At 46.9% G+C, this 23,570-nt stretch overlaps 5 protein-coding genes across 5 annotated transcripts; 4 read left to right on the top strand and 1 right to left on the bottom strand.

Annotated features, from left to right (window-relative positions):
• Positions 1-937: 937 nt before the first annotated feature.
• On the top strand, positions 938-4,487 carry JR316_0008642 (Copper-transporting ATPase RAN1; the record flags this gene model as incomplete). Its single annotated transcript, XM_047894355.1, has 11 exons — positions 938-1,254; positions 1,315-1,771; positions 1,829-1,933; positions 1,994-2,138; positions 2,208-2,673; positions 2,733-2,929; positions 2,985-3,763; positions 3,814-3,936; positions 3,991-4,146; positions 4,204-4,316; positions 4,373-4,487. The coding sequence occupies 11 exons, from the start codon at positions 938-940 to the stop codon at positions 4,485-4,487; spliced, it is 2,973 nt and encodes a 990-aa protein (XP_047745814.1).
• Positions 4,488-9,027: 4,540 nt separating this feature from the next.
• JR316_0008641 (uncharacterized protein) lies at positions 9,028-11,329 on the top strand (the record flags this gene model as incomplete). Its single annotated transcript, XM_047894354.1, has 3 exons — positions 9,028-10,974; positions 11,036-11,140; positions 11,204-11,329. 3 exons carry the CDS (start codon positions 9,028-9,030, stop codon positions 11,327-11,329), a joined length of 2,178 nt encoding a protein of 725 aa, XP_047745813.1.
• Positions 11,330-12,258: 929 nt separating this feature from the next.
• Positions 12,259-13,810, top strand: JR316_0008640 (uncharacterized protein; the record flags this gene model as incomplete). Its single annotated transcript, XM_047894353.1, has 5 exons — positions 12,259-12,764; positions 12,821-12,973; positions 13,008-13,292; positions 13,357-13,401; positions 13,462-13,810. The coding sequence occupies 5 exons, from the start codon at positions 12,259-12,261 to the stop codon at positions 13,808-13,810; spliced, it is 1,338 nt and encodes a 445-aa protein (XP_047745812.1).
• Positions 13,811-16,619: 2,809 nt separating this feature from the next.
• On the top strand, positions 16,620-19,827 carry JR316_0008639 (Serine/threonine-protein kinase plo1; the record flags this gene model as incomplete). Its single annotated transcript, XM_047894352.1, has 5 exons — positions 16,620-16,925; positions 17,041-17,145; positions 17,200-19,055; positions 19,110-19,368; positions 19,420-19,827. 5 exons carry the CDS (start codon positions 16,620-16,622, stop codon positions 19,825-19,827), a joined length of 2,934 nt encoding a protein of 977 aa, XP_047745811.1.
• A 1,387-nt stretch (positions 19,828-21,214) lies between these two features.
• Positions 21,215-23,067, bottom strand: JR316_0008638 (uncharacterized protein; the record flags this gene model as incomplete). The annotated part of the gene is made up of 6 exons (XM_047894351.1): positions 21,215-21,281; positions 21,345-21,689; positions 21,749-21,793; positions 21,858-22,118; positions 22,176-22,463; positions 22,520-23,067. 6 exons carry the CDS (start codon positions 23,065-23,067, stop codon positions 21,215-21,217), a joined length of 1,554 nt encoding a protein of 517 aa, XP_047745810.1.
• Positions 23,068-23,570: the final 503 nt, after the last annotated feature.

Raw genomic sequence — 23,570 nt, 5'->3', positions numbered from 1 at the left:
GGAAAGTGGTGGAGAAATAACTCGAGGCGAGGTGAGCGTGGAATACGAGATTGTCATTGTATCGTAGCATCCTTGTAAGAGGCTGCCTTTATTACGTTCTGATGACAGAGTCCCTGGGGTTGACTCTGGAGCTATGGGTATTTTAATTGTAACCCCTATCTTCTATTTGTCTTGGAAAGCTATCCACCAATAGCACTGATGCAAAACTTGAAGTTTAAGTTTTAATATCGGAGATATATAATACAAAGAGTGGTCATCTTCAGTCATCTCCCACTCATACCGAGCCCTCGAAAACACACACGCGTACGCACAAGACCATTACATTACTCATTTCCTCCGCGATTGTTTGCAAAAATAGCAATTTGACGTCGATATCATCCGTTTCCACGTCACATAGCAAGTCTTTAGTGATGCGTACGCGTAGCATGAAGGGCCGGTGTCCATAAAATGCCTCAGTGCCCAGTGAGAAAAGAAGACCTCGAGGAACCTGAAAACTAACTGCTGACCTTCAAAGAAGCTTTTTCTGAATACCTCCACTGGATATCCCGATCCATTGGTACGCCGCGCGAGTTCAGTGAGGCATATATGCTTCAAAACTTCGCACCGAAAGAATGCGGCTCGGACTATTAATATTACGCAGACTTATATGTGGCTGATGAAGATTCAGGATTGGTATCACGTTGGGATTATAAAGACGGTGCCTTTTGTTCTGGTCGCTTTTCCCTCTCGCTGCTACTTACAGGCTGCCATCTCTCCAGTTCGAGGCTTCGCTGCGATTACAAAACCCGACTAGAAGATATTTTAGCGACAAACAACGGCAGGAAGAATTTCCACTGGACTTTTCCCTCCACGGATTTTTAATTAAGTCCAGAGACCACCACTTCACCACTTCACCACGACCACGAAGGACCACATCACCACTCCCGACCCTAGTTCCATGTCCACTATTTCTCCACCAGCGCAGACTTATGCCTTGCAACTCGCTGTGGGTGGGATGACATGCGTCGCATGCTCACGTGCGATTACTGACGCGGTCTCGGAGATCTCTGGCGTCACCGACATAGTGGTCAACCAGCTTGGAAAATGCGCGTCGGCAGTGATTGTGCGCAAGGAGCTCGCGGAGGATGTGAGGAACATGATTGAAGATATTGGGTATGAGTGTACGATTGTGGGTATTGTGGCAATTGGGGCCGCGAAAATGTCCAAGGGAACGACCAGGAGTGTTGCCGTGGAATTTAGGGGCTTGGGCACCGTGTATGGCATTTCCTTTGACAAATGGTTAGTTGAGGTTAGCTGATATCCCTTTGGATTCAGACCAAGTGATGCTTCAGACGTGCTTCATAAGCTGTCTTTGACCTCACTGTCCCCATTGACAATCGAAGCACCAAATCAACAAGATCCTGCTAATGTCCTCCGTTTTTCGTATACGCCTTCCGCACCAAATTTTACTATCCGTACAATTATCAAGGCCCTTTCAAATACCCTTCCAACCAGCCCAATCTCCAGAATATTGCTATGGCATCCTCCCTCTTCAGACGACATGGCACGCAGTATGTATCGAAAAGAGCAGCGAAATTTATTGCAACGTCTGGTTGTAGCCGTCCTTGCATGCATACCCATTCTTATTATTGGAATCGTCTACATGTCGTTGGTAAAGAAAGATAACCCTGGGAGACGATATTTCGAGGAACGGATTTGGGCAGGGCAGGTAATGAGAGGGGAGTGGGCACTATTCATCTTGGCTACTCCTGTCATGTTTTATTCGGCGATGGTAAGTGAGCATTAACGTGAACGAGACATGATAGTTGAAAAAGTCTGGCTTCAATAGGATTTCCATCGACGATCGCTGAAAGAGTTATGGCATTTATGGAAGCCAGGAAGCCAGGCGTCATGGGCGACGCGATTCCTGCGATTTGGAAGCATGAATCTTCTAGTAAGTGTGTGGCGTTTTGTTATCCAAAGATTTGGCATCAATTTGAGATGTTCTCCCAAGATATCCCTAGGAGTCTCTGTGGCATACTTCTCCTCTGTCGCTGAACTTGCCATAGCCGCTACAGACGTGCATGGGACACATGAGGCAGATGGATCTATGACTTACTTTGACTCGGTCGGATTTTTGTCCATGTTTCTCCTCATTGGTACGTCCTATCTTCATGAAGTGCCTGTATTGTTGAAATTCTGAAAATTGACTCATGACGCTTTACCAGGAAAATATATCGAAGCATTTAGCAAGCACCAAGCGGCCAACGCCATAACACTCTTGAGTGGACTGAGAAGCTCCGACGCGCTCCTGGTAACTTCAAATGAGGAATACGAAAAGGCCTCGCCATCGCCTACATCCTCCGAGTCGCTCACACAAGATGGACTTAAGTCGGAATCCGTAGGTTCCTCCGAGGAGACCTCTGACCCTACTACTTCACACTACCCCCGGGGCGTCGAGAAAATCTCGGTAGATATGCTTGAAGTTGGCGATATCGTGCGCGTGCCGCCCGGCGCAACGCCCCCAGCCGATGGCATCATCGTCTCCTCCGACTCAACGTTTTTCGACGAGAGCTCGTTGACAGGGGAAAGCAAGGACGTCGTTAAAGCTAGAGGAGACCAGATATTCGTGGGGACAATCAACCGGCTGCGCGCAGTGGATATGCGTGTGGAGGCGCTGGATGGTGGTACAATGTATGTGGATCGAATTATTTGGGGAAATTGAAGTTTTTCCGGACTGAAGATATTTACAGGTTGGAGCAGGTTATTGAGGCTGTTAGAGAAGGCCAGACGAAGCGGGCGCCTGTTGAGAGAGTCGTTGATATCGTGACGTCGTATTTTGTGCCAGTCGTGACGGCGCTTGCCATCATCACCTGGGTTGTCTGGCTTTCCTTAGGCCTCGGAGGTGTCCTGGATCCCGAAGTAATAGCCAATAGTGCTGGAGGATGGCGTGAGCCCTTGTTTTATGTTCTATTTTATTCACAAAGCTGATATTGTGCGCGTAGCGTATTGGACATTGGAGTTCGCAATTTCTGTATTTGTCATTGCTTGTCCATGTGGAATCGGCCTTGCTGCTCCGACTGCTCTCCTAGTAGGATCAGGACTAGCAGCCAAGCATGGTATCCTTGCGCGTGGAGGGGGGGAGGCGTTCCAGGAGGCCTCCCAAATTGATGTAGTCGTCTTTGACAAGACGGGGACCTTGACGGAGGGGACTGAGCCCAAAGTTACCGACCAAATGATCTGTTCCTCAGAGCACGATTCTTTGATATCGGCCCTGATCACTCGTCTCGCCTCTGCCAGTTCTCATCCTCTGTGTGTTTCTCTGAGACGGTATTACCAAAACGTGCCCTCTGTCCCTATAGACGGCAATGATATTGAAGAGTTGCCGGGGTGTGGTATGAAAGGTAAATTTGTCATCCAAAGACCTCATTCCGCTACACACAACGTCGAAGCTTTTCTGGGGAACGAGACATGGCTGCGCAGCTATGATGCCATCCCTAGTGAAGAGGAATCCCAGTTCCTACACCGCGTCAAATCGGAAGGCAAGAGCGTCGTGCTTCTATGTACAAGGACCCAAGAAACAGCTGCAATGCGATTAGCAGCAATCTTCGCTATTGCTGATCCCATCAGACATGAGGTACCTGCGGTCATCAGACAACTACATGCACAGAAAATCGAAACATGGATGATATCTGGAGACAATGAGATTACGGCAAGGGCGGTTGCGAGGACAATAGGTATCCCATCGGAGAACGTCATTGCTGGGGTGCTGCCTCAACAAAAGGTATTTCTTGTCAATAACACCATACGTATGAGTCGCTGACGCCGCTTTAGGCAGATAAAATACGATGGCTCCAGACGTTGCCTCGCACAGGACGAGGAAAGAGCAAAAGAACCCGAACCGAGAGTTCAAGGCAGATTGTGGCGATGGTTGGCGATGGGATCAACGACGCGCCGGTAATTCCTAACCACACTCGATGAGTCCGAAATCCTGATTAAGATTATAAACAGGCTCTTACCGCGGCTGATGTTGGCGTCGCCATGGGCTCTGGAAGTGATATCGCGCTTTCCAGTGCCAAATTTGTCCTACTTTCATCGGATCTTCGAACATTGTTGATTTTAACCGACCTATCGAGGAAGATATTTAGGAGGATCAAGTTTAATTTTGTGAGTTCTCTCACCTAGTTCACCTCCTCATCAACGGGACTCATCAAACAACTCCAGGCATGGGCAACTGTTTACAACTTGATTGCGCTACCCGTAGCAGCTGGTGTAATATATCCTGCAGGACATGCGAGGTTGAGCCCTGTGTGGTCATCCTTGGCCATGGCATTATCGTCAGTATTGCTAGTATTTCCTTCCGAGAAATACGACTCACATCTATCCGATCAAGGTCAACTTCTGTCGTGTGCAGCTCCCTTTTATTGAGATTGTACAAGAAGCCTCGCCAAGAAAGCTGCGGTGACGCGCTGAGTAGCACTGAGGAGTCAGGGAAACCGGGCGTATAATTTGTTGATAATTTGTCGATCCTGTAAATCTGTACTATATGGCTGTCCGTTTGCACATTTAATACCAATATATAAGTTTTTTTTCCCTTACATATAAGTCATAATTCTACACGGTTCCGAAGACATACTTCGATGTCCCGGTCATAGACAGATGGATTCCCAGCATGGAAGAAACCATCCCAGTCATTGAACTTACATGCCCTTAAGTTTTAATGGGAGGTACGAGCATAGAGGTAGCTCACCCATATATAAAAAGGCCAGTATCCCTCTTTCTAACTCCTTCCGCATTTATATAAACTTTCTTCCGCAGATATAGAGTCGTCGAGAAGACTATCACACGTGCCGTCCTTGCCGGAGGCGCGTGGGAATTCGTTTTGCATCCCGCTTTGCAGTGAATTGATACTCGTTGAGAAGCTAGGATGGATATTAGATTTCATTCAAAGTCTTAAAAGTGTGTCTTGATTACTGCAGGTGTTTTGTATAACAGATTGTAAATAGAATTATTGCACTTTATCACTTATATCATCAACTGCACGCTTATTTAAACCTAGCACACCGGCTAGGCTTCAGTAATGGTGAATTCTTGGCTCCAACCAGAAAGACGTAATACATTTCTAGTAAGCATACATGCATGCTTCAATAGTACGTATGAAGACTTTGTTTTTGCTCACTCAGCGTGTGTTGACTTAAAAACGGTAATGTGCTGAGATGTGTCTTGTCGATGGCCGACATTTGCCGAATTCTCACGATGTCCAGGCTGACACGGCATAGAAAAATGCCGAAAAATGCCTTTATCTCTTTGGGACGGTGATATGTAAAATCAACAATACACGGAGCCTGTAAGATATGTGTAAGGGTACAAAACATTTATGAAAGGGCGTGGGTTTCCTATGTAAGGGACTGTAACTTATATATGTGGGCACCAAAACTATATGTATGGTACTCAATGTTTCATCTGAGGCCACACATTTGAATATGTGGATTGGGAATCTTTATGTTCGGTAACTTGCTGACTGTCTGCGGATATCATATGATGTATATATTGGACCACTTACTCCCTACACATATATGTAAGGGGAAAGAAACTTATATATTGGCATTAAATGTGCAAACGGACAGCCATAGTACTATCGAAGAAAAAACATATAGTTATATGGAAGTACCTAGCACCGCCAGAAGAAGTAAAAAGAGATACATACAGCTGATTTATATGGCTGCCCAAGTGGGGAAATATTCCCCGTAAATATAATTACCTTGTTTTTGAAAAGTGCGTCAAGAATAAAAAAAAATTTGCGCGCGGCAACATTTGTTTGGTGCGCAGATTGCTTTCTGGGGCAGTTTGATGATTCTGTGAACACAATTATGACTGCCCAAGTGGGGAAATATTCCCCGTAAATATAATTTCCTTATTTTTAAGAAGTGCGTCAATAATAGAACAAAACTTGTGCGCGGAAACATTTGTTTGGTGCCCGGATTGATTTTGAGGTAAATTTGACGAGTCCGTAAACAAAATTGACTGCGCGGAAATATATTTTTTGCATAATTTGCAAGCTCGAGTGCACTATTTCTGCTCCAAATTATATTTAACGTATAAATTACATGCGCGTAAGTACATTTTGTGCGCTGAAAAAACCTTTCAATGCGCGGAAAACATTATTTGAAATGACCATTTCTTGACCAAAGTGGCCAGCCGCGATTGCCGTGATTATGTAAATTGATCCACTCTGGCACTTCGGCACATTCTCATGGAGTTAAGAGCTCCGACTGAATGCATAACCTAGAATTGCAATTCAATACAAAGTGTCGATTTCTTGTACTGCCATTTATGAAGTACTATTGGCCATTAATTACATTTTTACTCATTAAATATTGTCTTAATATGACTTTCTAATCTTATCTAGACATGCTCAACTTCACAGACGTGCAACATACAGGCAGAGACGTACTGATTGATGTTATTCCCACAATATATACAGTTTTTAAACAGTCCCAGGGCTGTCTGAGATAGTGCACAAGCTGCACCACCAATGTGGAGCTTTTCAAAGCACCAGATAGGTGTTACTATATATATGGAGCCCAAAAAGTTGTTGATACCTTACCCTACAAAATGGTAATGGCAAGATACCTGTTGCACAGGACAGTCGGAGCTTTAACTCGTTGAACTTCTGCCGAAGTGCCATAATGGATCAATTTACATAATCAAGGCAATCGCGGCTGGCCACTTTGGTCAAGAAAATGTCATTTCGAATGATGTTTTCCGCGCATTGAAAGGTTTGTTCAGCGCACAAATTTTATTTACGCGCATGTAATTTACACGTTGAATTTAATTTGGGGCAGAAATATTGCACTCTCACTTGCAAATTATGTCTGAAATATGTTTCCGCGCAGACAATTGTATTTACGGATTCATCAAACTGCCTCAGAAAGCAATCTGCGAACCAAATAAATGTTTCCGCGCATAAATCATTTTCTATTCTTATGGCTGCCCAAGTGGGGAAATATTCCCCGTAAACTTATTTACGTATTTTTCTTACTGCGTGAATTTGTAAAAAAAAAAGTTGGAGCGCGGAAACATTTTTTGAGTGCGCAGATTGTTTTCTAGCTTAGCCGTAAATATATTTGACTGCGCGGAAACATATTTTGGGCATATTTTGCTAGCGCACATAAATTTCTACTGCCCTCAATTATACTTAATGCATAAACACTGTGCGCGTAGATACATTTTGTGCCGCAAACAAATCTTTCGAGGCGCGGAAAACATTGTTCAATTGCACTACTTCTAGCCTAAAGTGACCAGCCGTTATGCCGAGATTATGTAAAATGATCTAAAATGGCACCTCGGCACACCAAAACGAATTCAAGCTCCACCTTTCGGATTTTTGAAGAAAGTGATATCAAGGATTCTGTAATGCAATTCTAACCCACATTCATTTAATTACAAATTGATTACTATATAATCTACACTCTTTTGAAATATATTAATGTTGCTTTAATCAAGGAATGTGAGATAATCGCCTTGAAATCGCCTGTGTCGCTTTCTTGCACAGACACTGATGCGCAATTATGATGGCAGTTGCTAATATTTTACTTTGTACACAATGGTTGTGGGCAATATTTTGACTTATTCTCGTGGATTTCCATGTAATACATATTTCAACATGCTTTTCCAATGTTACTTTCCCATTTTCGACTCTACCAATGCACAAATGCGCTCAAGAATACACTGATTGATGCCTTTCCCACGATTGATGGGGTTTTTTTCACACAATGCTTGAGATGTCTGAAATGGCGCACAAGCTGCGCTGCTAATGGGGAGACCCCAAATCTACCTGATATGCTCTAATACTACATATGAAGTACTACACAAATTGTTATATCGTCCTACGAGGCAGTAATAGATAGAATAGCGATGTATTTTGTGTAGGTTTATCGGAACTTGAACTCGTTTAAGGTGTGCCGAGGTGCCATTTTAGATCATTTTACATAATCTCGGCATAACGGCTGGTCACTTTAGGCAAGAATCAATGGTTGTGAACAATGTTTTCCGCGCATTGAAAGGTTTGTTCAGCGCACAAAATGTACTTACGCGCATATAATTTACACGAAAAATATAATTTGGAGCAGAAATAGTGCACTCAAGCTTGCAAATTATGCGAAAAATATGTTTCCGCGCAGTCAATTTTATTTACGGACTCGTCAAATTTACCTTGAAATCAATCTGGGCACCAAACAAATGTTTCCGCGCGCAAATTTTGTTTTATACTTGACGCACTTGTCAAAAATAAGGAAATTATATTTACGGGGAATATTTCCCCACTTGGGCAGCCATATATTCTTGACAGACTTCTCAAAAATAAGCAAATTATGTTTACGGGGAATATTTCCCCACTTGGGCAGCCATACACTTCGAGGAAATGGTGAGTAAACAAGAAAAAAGAGGTTAGAAAATTTGTCGATACTGTGGCTGTGTTCTGATTAGTAAGCAATCGCGCCTTTTTGCCGACATTTTCTCCTTTCCATCGTTCCTTCGTTCATGACCATCGTAGTTGTCTGGCACAACTTGACAGAAATTCTAGTCTCTCCGCACTTGATGCAATGCATGCCTATCACACAATTTATAAGTGAGTCCCCCTTCTTGATATATAGCTAATTTTATTAATAATATGTACTAATATTTGTGGGTCAGGCCAATATAGCGCGTAATCACGCTCTTTCGCAGGAGTAACCAACTTCAAGAGCCCTTCTATACGTCCAAGGTCGTTGACGGTCGGGCTCGGGCTCACGGGAGACCAACCAGATATCGAAGGTCCAATGACTCGTTCTATTTTTGCGTTAGGTGGGCCACAGTGAATCGGCGGGTCCTGGACTTTTTGATCGTGCCACCCACTGGCACCGGTGTATACTACCTTATACATCGAATAATGGCACCAACGGGTATTATATATAAGCTGGTTCATGGAAAGGCCGTCACTGAATCTTTACAACTTGTTCTCCTATCCCGTCCAAATCTTGCCCTTCCTTGCCAGTCAACAGTCTACACATGAAGCCTTCACCACAACCACAACTCACTACAACTCAGACTCCCCTCATACCGTATCGCACTGAGCCACCGTCAAACAGGTTCTCGCACTCGTATAGGGCATGTAACCAGGACGTCATTGATTCGGCAAAAACGGTGCAGGTACATCCCGACTCTGACGGTTTCTATAACCATGCAATTTTTTCACAATCGGAACCGAACCTGGAGGTGAAAAATCGCGCTGGGGGTAGATCGAGACGCGAAATGGACCCCAACTTTTTGATGCCTCCTGAACGCGTGTTTGGAAGACACGAACCAGATTTGTACGTGTTGGGACACAGGGTGAATCCAACACATCATTCAAAGACGCGTGAAGGGAGTGGTTCGACCAGGGGAGCGGCAACCCCGAATTCACAAGCACAACACGACAAGCTGCTCCCTATGATCGCGAGCTCTAATTCTCAATCAACCAAAAGCAAGCACTCTACGTCCAAAGTAGCGAATGCATCATCTATTCCTTCTTCTGCAAAATCTTCAACGACCCCAAACCAAGAGCCATCGTCTTACAGCTCGTTGTCCGAGAAAAATCAACCACGCGACCTCCGATATCTGTACGACTGGTCCAACCACCCCTCCGGTCCTCCTCCACCAATCTATGCTGATCATATCACCGCTGTTCCAGTGGACAAGATTCCATACCGCACAGAACCTCCGAATGCGAGAATGTCGCGTTCATTCTGGAGGGAAGAACGACGGAGGCTAGTTACGCTTACGAAGGAGACTTCGGACGATAAGGAAAATATGAAAGACAGTAAAAGTGTACAGGTGCTTCCAAAGGCGCCTGGTATTGGTGAGATCAGGAGGAGGTCGGTACGTATTGCAGAAGCCCCAGAGGTCACAGAATCACCAAAGAAACACGGGGAGAAGGTGAAGAGCGTTGCCGGTCCTAAGAGGACCTCATTGAAGGAGGTGGCACCGGTTAAAGTGCCTCGTGCCCCCACGACATACAGTCCATCTACATCGTCCTCGAGAACGGCGGTCGAGCTCGATGCTGATCGGCAAACTGCCAATAATTCAGTGAAAACATCCGTAACCACAGTCACGATCGTAGTCCCATCTTCAGGGAAGCCAATAGCCAACACCGGTTCTGTGCCCGTGGCAGCCTCAACTGCATCGAAGCCGGCCACTAAACCTGATCTTGATGCTGTCGTAGAGAGAGGTCGCACACTTCACCGCAGCCTTCGCAGATCACGAAGCGCGCCTCTACGTTCACCAAGGAGCTCTTCTTCGTCGTCTGAAGACAGCGACTTGTACCGTGCGGATGGATCTCCAATTCCACGCCGGCCCCGCGCGTTGTCCAGGCGCAAACCGCGTCCGCGTCCTCTTGACCTGCGTACAGCGTTCAAAGTCCAAGAGTTAATCTCAGCGCAAGCACCGACTGGAGCTCGATCCCAGGGTCACGGTCAGAAGGCTGCCTCTCTACCTGTCGCCCCAAATCCCGCTCACAATCCCGATGCGATTCCTGTGCCCACCGTCATAGCCGTCGGTCCCCTCAGCGTGCATTTCGCAGACGCCCCTGAGATCATATCCTTCTATACCTGCAGTAGCAGTGACGAAGATGGAATGGGAAACGTGTCTGACTCCGACACATTGGATGATGCACACGATGCAGGGAGTGTACAAGACGTGGATGCAATTATGGCGCTGGGATTGCCTGGCCGGACGAAGGACGGAGACACGCCGCATCCTGCAAAAGAGCGGTTTTCACTTCAGAGTATAGGGAGTAGTTGGTTTGATATGTCTTCGCTCAGAGAAAGTGGCATGGGAGAATTGCCTAGCACTCAGGCGGACCCTGGTTTTGCGTACGCATCTGTTCAGCGTCCACCTTCGGCACTCTCTGCGACTGTTTCGACTGGGGGAGGCGAACCGAGGTATACCGTCATCAAGACTGGGCCTAATGGCGAGGTGGTAAGTCCCTTTCTATTGCTGAAGTGAAACCTACCTGATTAAATTTTAATCTTTCTTCCAGCCCAAAGGGTTCGATAAACTGAACCTGCTCGTCAGACGATGGTTGGAGAAAGAGAAAAGACATTCGCATTTCGTCTTTGCGAGGAGCTGCGAGATGAAGTATGATGTAAGGAATATTGCTCAAAATCTGACCTCGATTAAACACAAAACTAACTTTGTCTTTGTTCAGGTTGCTGCGCGACAGATATACTACGAAACCACGTTCGACGACGTCCTCGAGGGTGGTAAGGGAGGAATGAGGAAAGAGAATTTCTATCCTTTCAAAGGGGAGGTCGAGTGGAGGGTATACCACTAAATCTTTAAGCTTTAAGCTTTATGCTTAGTCCATGACTTGCTTTCCATTTTTTGTCTCAATCCTCAGCTCGCTAATTGACAAAGCCAACGCCAGAGGTAGCACTAGCTAATGACATATCTTGATCCCTATTTTATTACTATCAGCAAACATTGTTACATCATAATACTCTATAATACTATCTGTTTGATACATCTTTCTGCCAATTCTATGTTGCGCACCTCGCTTTTCTGGCTTTCCATAGCATGAGGCCAAATGCTGGTGGCTTCAGTCATGTGATGCGTACGAACGACGCGTCGTGATTGACGCGTCAATGATAGGGGAAGGGATAGGGATCCGGAAAGCCGGACGTACATTTACTAACTGATAAGATTATGCAGATTGCCCACGGATGTGCACACAACAACGTAACTGCGTAGATCTGTGTATCGTTATCTGATGTCAAAGATGTTCTCAGGCTTTTTGACAGTGGGACAAATCCGTACTTTTGCCGATGAGGATGATTCGAGTCAGCGCTCAATCCTTCAAGACACCTCGAGGAGAAATTGATCATATCCGTAGCGCCTGGAGCGAATGGTAAGATATAAGCGATCAAAATTGATCACATCGTGTCTTGAAATGAGGTTGACTTCAGTTGTTAAAACATGTCATGATCAAGGCTGTGAAGTCGGAGCGCAGTCTGGCCTACGCGCACTGCGAATTCCTGTACATCGGTGACTATAGAAGAAGAGAAAGCATGGGAATTGATCATCAGATTTTAGTCATATTTACACGATGTATACGCGAGTCATAGCCCAGTTCTACGGAATAAGACATGGAGCCTGGGATTTTGCATACACACATTAGAGGACCATTGTTCTCTGTCGACAGATTTTTTCTCCCCCATATACTTCACAACTCAAACCATAACTCAACTACTCAACCTTCCAATTATGCCATTTGCCCTCAACTTTTCTGATCTTCAAGACTATGCACCAAACAACGCATACGACTTCAACCTCGACCTTTTCTCATTGAGTGGCGACTGGGATACCGCTGTAGACTCGGCTCCCCTCGACCAGGCTGCCACCGAGGGTACCGATGCTCCTCTGGCTGGCCCATCGGAAAGTTATGTCCTCGACGATACTTCTCCATTATCCTTGGAGGTATTGTCGAATATACCACGCCTTACTGAAGAGCAAGGCGACCTCTACGACACACAAGGCGATGGATGTGATATTTCCGGGCGCTCAGACAGAACTCCAGAAGCGAGTGGCGCCGACTTCTGGAATAGCTGGCCATCATTATACAATTCCTCAGACTCAATAATTCAAGAAAATCACCAGTCAATTCCTGAAGAGTTTGAGGGATACGAGGAACCATCAGCCGAAGCACTGGTAGAGGCCTACATCAAGGGCTATAACACGATGTATTCAGATAGAAGGAATGACGTTGAATCGTAAGTCCTAAAATCACATACGCTATATCTCAACTGAACATTTATTATGATTTCAGATTATTAGTACCTTCGATTCCTGCCACGGGACAAGCAGGCCCCTCTCGTTGGCAGCGAGAGGAATATGAGGAGTCGATTCAGCCAGCGACTGACCGAATGACACCACGTCAATGGGATAAGTCGCCCATACGCAACACGCATGGCAATAGGATGTTCGTTTTTTATAAAACAATTACAGCAATTCAGGCTGAAAATGAGGTCAACTTACAGGCAGTCTTTTCCATCTCCCTTGACAGGGAGCAGCACAGATACAAGTCAGTATCAGCGCACAAATTACAACCATGCTCAGCCATGGTTTGAACCGGGTGAGGGTTTCATCACCCATCCATCCATGTTTTTCTCCTCGCCAAGAGAGGAGAAAAAACTTAACAACACGATATCCATCAACGATGGATGCGACGACGTCCGCTCCGGGCTCACACGTGAGCCCGTAGAGCAAACAAACATCGATGACCAAACGAATGACGGAGGGTATGAAGTTTTTTCTCTCCTCTCTTTGACATAGATATTGACATGATTCATTTGTAAACATCAGGTGGGGAGCGGGGCCAGTGTTAGAGCATGGCCAGGAGAATGGGAGGTACGATTATCGATAAACATTTTGTGATGGGAACTCACGAGAAAATTTCTTTTTCCAAAGGGATGAGAGCGTGCCGCGGTCTCGCAAGAGACATCAAGAAGATTTGGAGTCAGAAAACGAAGACACAAGAGGCTCCAAATCTAAAAAGGCCAGGCTCTCAGAGTCCCAGGATACAATCCGAGGCCCCGGGATCACAGAGGTTGAGGGAAAGAGGGGAAGGCCAAGGAACTTGAATCCGAGGGCCCCAGCGCTCATGAAGTCATACGAACATGACATGATGCCACTGACAGAGCCTGGGGCCAAGGAAGGGGGATTTGTCCCACTCGTCACAGCCGAGAGGACAGTGGCTAGCGAGGCATTTGATCGTCAACAAATGCCCGTTAGCATGGACAATTTAGTGGTGGAGTAAGTGTTTTGATTCTACATCTCAGATAAGATAGTGACTTACGTGCCGTAATTCTTCAGGACCGGGAGCCCCGCCACATCAAAAAGGAAAAGACCAAGGGGAGGCAAGAAGTCGAAAGCCTCGTAGTGATGTGGCATAAGGGGCGGCGTCTTGTACGATAGTCATTAGGTAGTGTAGCACATCGTCGACGGCAACGGAATGCCATATTTTTTATATCTCGCACCTTTTATCAGTCCCGCTCATCGATGGGCCGCCATGATTTCTCACGGCGAACTTCGGCAACGACGTTGATGATACAAATGATTCTGCACTCGAACTGTTACTGAAAACATTGCAGGAATAGGAGTATGTTTTTGATTTCCATTGAACCTTGGTTTCATATTGACTCTGTATCCGGCACATAATAGTTAAGACGACATCCATGTCGAGTCTTTTAAGAACATATCTTACGTTGAGTCCTTGGACCCGAGTCTGTGAGAAATGTAGGCTTAGGGTGAGCTCCTTTGGAGGAAAAATGGAAATGAGGAATGTTGAATACAATGAAGATGTGGAAGCTAGGCTTGGACACGAGCTGAGGGTTTTCGGTGCAAAAAGTGCATCTATTTTTTGTCGCCGAATTTCTCTCGCGAAGGGCCTTCGGAGCCCAAGCTGGAACAGCCGAATAGTGTGCTATAAAGACTGAAAAATAACAAAACAGAAAAGAGAAATGGACAGAAAAGAAACTGGGAGTGTGGAAAGGTGGGCAAGCAAACAACTTGCTCGAGACAAGGCCTCACAGGCCCCGGGAAGCTCCCCTAGAGGCTTGTCTAGATTCTCGCGGATTTGAGGGGCTGCAGGACGAAAATTGTGGGCATCTCGTTGGCAGACCTTGTCGGTTCGCCTACCCGCGAACGGGGAACCACGAACTTGTTTGTGCTATGGAATCTGTGATGCAAACAGGATCCTGCATGAGAGCCACTGTTGGCACTGGTTAATGCACCGCTGTAGACTGTCGTGATTTTTCAGAGCCGTATTCCCTTGAATAATATAGGTATAGTGGGAGATGCAAAGCAAAATAAATACATACCCTTCTCGTGGATCTCCTCAAGCCTGTTTCAAGATTGCATCAAGCTGGCTATATTCCTGGTTAGATTTCCAATACTTGGAGGTAGCTAAAGCTTGGAAGAGCTGACCGCATTTCTGTCCCTTATTTATGTGCATGAATATATTTATGATTTCTTTACGCTCAATCATTGAAATAAAGCTTGTTTGGGGAAAACCTTCATGATAGCAGGAACTAGTAACTATAAAATTGTGCTGCTTTCATTGGTTCTTTACAAATAAGTTTGTGGTTTGCAGTTCGCTGTTCAATGTTCGCGCCTCAAGGCTCGCGGTTCGCGGTTGGACATTCAAGCTTCAAGGTTTGGCGAACCTTACAGTCTGCGGACGGGACTTTCTGCGAACATTGTCCGGATCTGGCGGATTTGAGGCCAGAATTGCGGATTATTGGGACATTTACCAGGGTCAAAGATTATCCTTGCACCCCAAATTCAATTTAAATGGATAGAAAAATGTACCAAAATCATCAAATACACCCAAATATTAGAATTACCATACTATTTGCGATAATTTTCTCGGTGTTGACTGATTGACGCTCTGTAGGGGGAGAAAAATTACCATATTTGGAAATAACCCAGTTTCGGGGATTGAGACCCAAATTCTCTCGGGTTTGAGGGTCAAATCATCGAAATAACGGACAAGCCCTTAGGGGAGCCTCCCCAGGCCTGGCCTAACGATCAGGTGAGAATAAAAGAAAGAGACAGGGGAACATATTTAGCAGGGAAAGGCTATGTAGCTGAACTACGAACAAAGGCTTTTTATGCGAGAGGCATTCATCTAATAATCCAATCAGCGTGTATGATGCGTGTTTAAATGCATCAGGGGTTTTGCCTGATTTCTTTTATTTCATTAATACTCTCCCCAACCATTTTCTAGTCCTTTACCTGCCACGGAGTCCTCTAGTACCCCGAAATACGTAAGAACTGTCAGCGTAGTACTCGGAATATTGATACCACGACAGCAAAAACTGTTACTGCTGAGTTCAGTCTATCTCTAGCTACATTGCTGATACGAAATCCCATTTCACACCCTCAATTATGTCACCTCCAATGGACTTCCTTCCGAATGAGGGCCGGCGGCCATACCTTACGCCAAAGAATTCAAGAATTTATTAAGAGTGCCGTTCATAAGCTTGACATTGCGCTCGAGAGCCGTAGATGCCCTCAACTGATTAAATTATATCGAAATGCAACAGCCAGGCAGTATGCTTGCATGCGTAAACAGAATCAAGGTCCGAGGACAAGGCATATGTTTTCGCACCCACTTCACCCTTTTTCAAGCAAAAAGAATGTTTTCAGCTTGTATATGGTACAATACCGCACACTAATGGAGAACAAGAAAAGGATTGCCATCAGAAAGTTCGTGGCGCGACATTGTGCGAACTTTCAACAACTCGCCCCCACGTGACACCTGCACCAAAACGCGTTTGCCTCGTGCGACAGTTGGTTCAACTTTTCCGATTTTGTTTCTTTTCCTCCACCAACCCCCACGATCTCTGTTTCAACCCACCGACAGTGTCTTCTCTAAGGTGTTAGGCCTGTTTAAAACGAAGACAAGGCATCGACTAGAAAAGACACACCGAGTGCAAGGCAAGCATAAGGCTCTGTAGGTAAATAAGCAGCAACCACATCGTATACATCGACATCGACATCGACATCGAAATCGGCATTAACAGCGAGCAAGTATGTATCAAGCACCGACGAACTATCGAAACATGCCTCCGCCACCGCAACCGACCATTGGGGGCGGGAGCGGCCACCCCTCTGGCATGCCATTGCAGCGCAGACACCCGTTGACGAATACCGCCATGAACGTGAACTACCCCGCCTCTGCGCACCCTCATCAGACACACCAAAATCAACAACAACAGCATCAAGAGGGGCCGAAGCCTCCACCGAAGGCACCTAGTTCGCCACCGCTCCCACGGCAAAACAGCAAGACAACACCGCCATCACCTCCGAAGGTTATTAGTGACAAGACAGGAAGGTTGCAATTTGACAGGGTTGGGTTTTTGGGCGAGGTGGGTTTTTTTCTCTTATTGATGTTGAGCGTTGGCCTGGATGAATGATGCATGGATTTGGAATGATGCACGGTGGACGTTGGGTGGCTCATACTAATGCTTTTTTTTTCTGAAGGGTGGATTTGCCAGGGTATACGAAGTGAAAGACCAGCGAGGTTCTCGCTTAGCGTGTAAGGTTGTTACCAAAGCCTCTCTCAAAACTAAGAAAGCTAAAACTAAAGTACGTTTCATTTACTCCTTTCCCAAAGTACCACTCACCTGACGCGTGCCGCAGCTCTACGCAGAAATCAAAATTCATCGTTCGCTCGAGCACCCTAATATTGTGCACTTCCAAGAATGTTTTGAGGACAGCGACAACGTCTACATGACGCTCGAGCTATGTCCTTCAGGCTCGCTTATGGACATGCTGCGCAGACGACGGCGTTTCACCGAGCCTGAGTCGCGTTTCTTCATGGTGCAACTCATTGGTGCATGCCACTACATGCACACTCACCAGGTCATCCACCGTGATCTCAAACTCGGTAACCTCTTCCTCGACGCGAATATGAACGTTAAAGTGGGTGACTTTGGGCTTGCGGCACTCATAGAGAATCCTGGGGAGCGGAAGAAAACCATCTGCGGTACACCTAACTACATCGCACCGGAGGTTCTCTTCGACACCGCCAACGGCCACAGCTTTGAAGTTGACACGTGGAGCGTTGGTGTCATTCTGTACACGCTCGTTGTCGGCCGCCCACCGTTCCAGACCAAGGACGTCAAGGCGATATACAAGCGCATTAGGGACAACGAGTACGAATTCCCAACAGAGCGTGTCATCTCGTCCGCCGTGCAACACCTCATCCAACTCATCTTGACACCAAACCCTGCAGAACGCCCCACGCTCCATGAGATTGTGGATCATACATTCTTCACACAGGGCCCAGTCCCCGCGTACATCCCCACGTCCGCGCACGACGCGCCCCCCGATTTCAGACATGTCTCCAAGGCGGCGAGCGACGCGAATCTAAAACGGCTGCGCAAGTACTCGCTCCTGGACGTCGATTTCTCAGCAGCGGGTGCTTCCGCTGGCGCGGCAGCAGGTGTTGCCCCTTCAGGCTCCCTCCCTGCTTCCGGTAGCTCAAACAATATGTCGAGTATTGCAGCGAGCAAGAGCATCACGTCGAGTATCGCGCAGCAGGAGAAGGAGTTCCAGAAGGCGGTGCAACCTGGCTCGCCTATCTCTGCGCTCCTCAGTTCTGCGCGACAGCCATTGGTCATGAGCACGAATGGTTCCCCCGGCGGTGCTGGTCCGCGTGAGAACCCGCTCCTTCGCAAGCTGCAGGCAGTCAAGGAGGGTGGTGCAGGTGGTGCGAATGGTGTTGGGGGCCTGGCGAGCGCGAGTCCGCTCGGTAGAAGAAGCGTGACGAGGGGCTTGGATGGGATTGTCGAGGAAAGCGATAACCCACGCGCTGCTGTTGAGGCGGCGCCGAGGGCGGGCAGTATTCGGTCCCACCGCAGGCTCAATATGATGGACGTTGATGGTGTGGCGGACCCTGAAGAGGCCGAGGAGATGCGTCTACGTACCAAGGAGCTGGAAGCGCAGAAGGCGAGGATTGTCGCTCAGATGGCACCCGTGCGCGAGGAAGGTGACGAACTTCCTCAGGATGATGATGAAGATGAAGAGGAGGAGCGCAGGCCTGATCCTAGGGAGCCGGAGAGGTTGAGGGAGCAGCAGCAGACATACCCAACCCGCTCGTTAAGGGAGAAGGAGCGCGTGCCATCGTCTGGCGACAAAGAGAACGTCAACATCAACCCCAGCACAGTCAAGCATGGCTCCCTCAAGCCGGCGCTTAAACACACCACCACCGTCACTACCAACGCCCCTACCCCTGCACCTACCGAACCCCTACCGAAGTTGAACGGCTTTGACGCGGCTGCGCACACCCTCACACTTGCCTTTGAGGCCAAAGCCGCAGGGCGTCTCTATCCCGCGCCCCCTTCAGCTGCGCTGCCTCTCCCGGACGAGAAGGTGTTCATTGTCAGCTGGGTGGATTATTGCAATAAGTATGGTATGGGCTATGCCTTGACTGACGGGAGTGTGGGCGTGCATTTCAACGACAGCACGACTGTTGTACTGAGTGCTGATAAAGTGTATGTGCTGTTCCCTTTCCTCATCCTCTCATCCGAACTAATTTGTTCATATAGACACTTTGACTACATTACCTCACGCCGCTCGGGTTCGATCTACGTGCGCAAGTCGTACACCGTCGAGGAGTACCCCGAGGACCTCAAATCCAAGGTGTACCTCCTAAAGCACTTTGAGCGGTATATCATGGACCGGCTGTACGGCGAGTACGACTGGACGTTCGAAGACGTAGGCCGGGAAAGGGGAATGGAGTGGGTGCAAAAGTATTTGCGAATGAAGCATGTCATCGTATTCAAATTGAGTCACGATGTTCTACAGGTAAGTTTCTTTCTTCTAGTCATGTTTCTCCATTTAATAATTTCAATATAGTTCAACTTTTATGACCACTCTAAACTCATCCTGTCTTCCTCTGGACAACTTGTGACTCACATCGACAAACACTACAAGCTGACGCGACATTCGCTTTCGTCTATTATGGCTGCTTCCTTCCAGCCACCTCCGCCGGCCACTGCGCCGCAGGCAGAGCTGGACAAGGCCAAGCTCAACGCGCGGCTACTGGAAAAAGTCAAGTACTGCAGGGATGTGCTGGTGAGCATCAGAACTGCAGGTGAAAGGGGAGGTGTTGTCGTTGGTGGAACTCTGGGTGTTGGTGCTGGTCCTGGGGAGGAAGAAAGAGAGAGGGCGAGAGAGGGTGTGGATGCTGCCGCTGCTGCTGCAATGGAAAAAGAAAGGATGGGTGGTCTTGCGACTCGTGCGTCGAAGATGTCGCTGCGATGAAGGATGGACAGACGATAGGTCTGATCTCTCGGTATGAGCTTGACGCTTGCTGTTTGGTTCCCTTTCTTCTCTACATTTTGGAGATCTTTTCTTTTCTTTTTGGGACTATCCTTTGGGCACTCGTCGATAGGATTTGAGTGTCCTGCTCCGCCACCTCCCGTGCTTCTCTTCTCTTTTCTTTTATTTTGTACAGTATTATATATCGTATTATCATCCACACGCAACTTCCAACTTCATCCCATCCAATCACCAGTCGGTGTTTCTTCTTTGCTTTCAAGTTTCGCGGCTGTATCTGCATCAACTTCTGACTTCTATCAACAAATCTCTTTCTGAGTCGTATTTTTTGTGTATTGGGAAGCACAGCAGGGGGGATGTGAGGCGAGGAGAGCAAGGCACAAGATCCACCTGTGAAAAATAGCGAGGTCAGAGTGGACTATTCAGAGGCGGTCAGGATTCAATATTCATGACCGATTCTGGGATCAAGATTTGCTTCCGAAACGCGATTCACTATGACCCCCTCCCCCTATGGAAAGCCAGAAGAGTGAGGTTCCCCCTGGATAAAATTCGCTTCACTCACGATTCACGTTTCCGATTCAGCAGAAGCAAAGTTTGTTTCTGCAATTTTCAACTTACATGGCATCCATAGTGATGCGTAGTCCTTTTCATTTAATTGAAGTATTGAATATGATGTATTTGCTGCTGAGACCAGTATATTTCCTGTATTCACTTAATTTCTGTGTTCTGAAAGCACAAAGAGAAGGGAGGATTCTGATCATTTCAATATTTTCAACACATATAGTGGAAACATCCTTAAGAGGCTTTCAAATTGCTCCAAAACTGTAGATTCTAAGGCGATTCAGCGCCTTCCCACACTTCTGATGACAAGATTCGCCTCTGAATTGCGTTGCTGAATGGCCTCTGAATCATCCACTCTAACCTCCCCCATTATTGGATGAATGCATCAGGCATCAAAGCCTTTGTTCGCAGTACAGCTATTTAGTCTTTCCTTACTAAATATGTTCCTATGTTTCTCTCTTTTATTCTCACACTGCTCGTTAGGTTAGTTTCATGGGTATGGATTCTCTCTTCTCATTCTTGCACTGCCCGTTAGGCCTCACCTCGAGCTAGTGCTTGTTACCACGTTCCCAGTTTCTTTTTTGTCCATTTCTCTTTTCAGTTTTGTTATTTTTCAAACGGTTCGAGTGCAAAATCCTTTTTATTATCAACGCCGTTGCCGAAGTTCGCCGTGAGAAATCATGGCGGCCCATCGATGAGCGGGACTGATAAAAGGTGCGAGATATAAAAAATATGGCATTATGTTGCCGTCGACGATGTGCTACACTACCCACTGACTATCGTACAAGGCGCGGCCCTCTAAACCACATCACTACGAGGCTTTCGACTTCTTGCCTCCCCTAGGCCTTTTCCTTTTGGATATGGCGGGACTCCCGGTCCTGAAGAATTACGGCACGTAAGTCACTATCTTATCTGAACAATGTAGAATCGAAAACACTTACTCCACCACTAAATTGTCCATGCTAACGGGCATTTGGTGGCGATCAAATGCCTCGCTAGCCACTGTCCTCTCGGCTGTTACGAGTGGGACAAATCCCCCTTCCTTGGCCCCAGGCTCTGTCAGTGGCATCATGTCGTGTACGTACGACTTCATGAGCGCTGGGGCCCTCGGATTCAAGTTCCTTGGTTTGCCCCTCTTTCCCTCAACCTCTGTAATCCCGGGGCCTCGGATTGTATCCTGGGATTCTGAGAGCCTGGCCTTTTTAGATTTGGAGCCTCTTGTGTCTTCGCTTTCTGACTCCAACTCTTCTTGATGTCTCTTGCGAGGCCGCGGCGCGCTCGAATCCCTTTGTAAACAATTTTTCTCGTGAATTCCCCATCTCAAAATCATTGTTTATAATCGTACCTGCCATTCTCCTGGCCATGCTCTAACACTGGCCCCGCTCCCCGCCTGATATTTTAAAATGAATCACATCAATATCTACGTCAAAGAGGGGAGAGAAAAAACTTCATACCCTCCGTCATTCGTTTGGCCATCGATGTTTGTTTGCTCTACGGGCTCAAGTGTGAGCCTGGAGCGGACGTCGTTGCATCCATCGCTGATGGATCTAATGTTGTTGATTTCTTTCACCTCTCTTGCCGAGGAGAAAGACATTGATTGGTGAGTGTTGAAACCCTCACCCGGTCCAAACCATGGCTGAGCATGGTTGTAATTCATGCCCTGATACTGACTAGTACCACTGCTGCTCCCTGTCAAGGTAGATCGAAAAGATGGCCTGTAAATTGAACTCATTTTGAGCCTCGATTTCTGTAATTGTTTGATGAAAACTAACATTTTATTCCCATGCACACTGTGTATGGGCGCTGTATCCCCTTCATATGTCATCTGAGTAGGAGCGCCCATACGTTCTGAGCACCTCTGATGCGGTGATGGTGTCGCATCCGGAGGAAACGATGAGTGGCTGTATTGAGAATACAATCCACTGTGAGACGCCCTCGCTGTATCGTGGTCGATGCCATGACTCCAGTCAGTCGATTGCTGAATCGACTCATCCCATTGCTCTCGACTCCAACGAGAGGGACCTGCCTGTCCCATGGACGGTATTGGCGGTAATGATGGTCTGAAATCATGACAAACTTTCAGATAAGATATTATATATCTGATTTTGGGGCTCACGATTCAACGCCACTCCCTCTTCCTGAAGACACCGTGTCGTTGGTGTTGATTAGCTCCGCCAAGGAGCTTATGAATGAATTTACCAGTGCTTCTGCCGATGGTTCCTCATATCCCTCAAATTCTTTGGGAATCAACTGGTGATTATCTTGAGTTATTGGGTCTGAGGTATCTTGTGATGATGGGATAGGCCGCAATGGTGATGGCCAGCTATCGAAGAAGTCGGCGACACTCGCTTCTGGAGTTCTGTATGAGCGCCCGGAAATGTCACACCCTTCGCCTCGCATGTCTTCGAGGCCACACTGCTCTTCTGTAAGGCCTACTGTATTTGACAATACATCCAAGGATAATGGAGAAGTATCGTTGAGGACATAACTTTCCGATGGGCCAGCCAGAGGAGCATCGGTACCCTCGGTGGCAGCCTGGTCGAGGGGAACCGAGTCTACAGCGGTATCCCAGTCGCCACTCAATGAGAAAAGGTCGAGGTTGAAGTCGTATGCATTGTTTGGTGCATAGTCTTGAAGATCAGAAAAGTTGAGGGCAAATGGCATAATTGGAAGGTTGAGTAGTTGAGTTATGGTTTGAGTTGTGAAGTATATGGGGGAGAAAGAATCTGTCGACAGAGAACAATGGTCCTCTAATGTGTGTATGCAAAATCCCAGGCTCCAGTCTTATTCCGTAGAACTGGGCTATGACTCGCGTATACATCGTGTAAATATGACTAAAATCTGATGATCAATTCCCATGCTTTCTCTTCTTCTATAGTCACCGATGTACAGGAATTCGCAGTGCGCGTAGGCCAGACTGCGCTCCGACTTCACAGCCTTGATCATGACATGTTTTAACAACTGAAGTCAACCTCATTTCAAGACACGATGTGATCAATTTTGATCGCTTATATCTTACCATTCGCTCCAGGCGCTACGGATATGATCAATTTCTCCTCGAGGTGTCTTGAAGGATTGAGCGCTGACTCGAATCATCCTCATCGGCAAAAGTACGGATTTGTCCCACTGTCAAAAAGCCTGAGAACATCTTCGACATCAGATAACGA

The sequence above is a fragment of the Psilocybe cubensis genome, chromosome 8 (assembly GCF_017499595.1).
Source record: "Psilocybe cubensis strain MGC-MH-2018 chromosome 8, whole genome shotgun sequence".
NCBI classification, from domain to species: domain Eukaryota; kingdom Fungi; phylum Basidiomycota; class Agaricomycetes; order Agaricales; family Agrocybaceae; genus Psilocybe; species Psilocybe cubensis.
The sequence above is the reverse complement of the archived record's forward strand: the minus strand, read 5'-3'. Positions and strand labels throughout refer to the sequence as shown.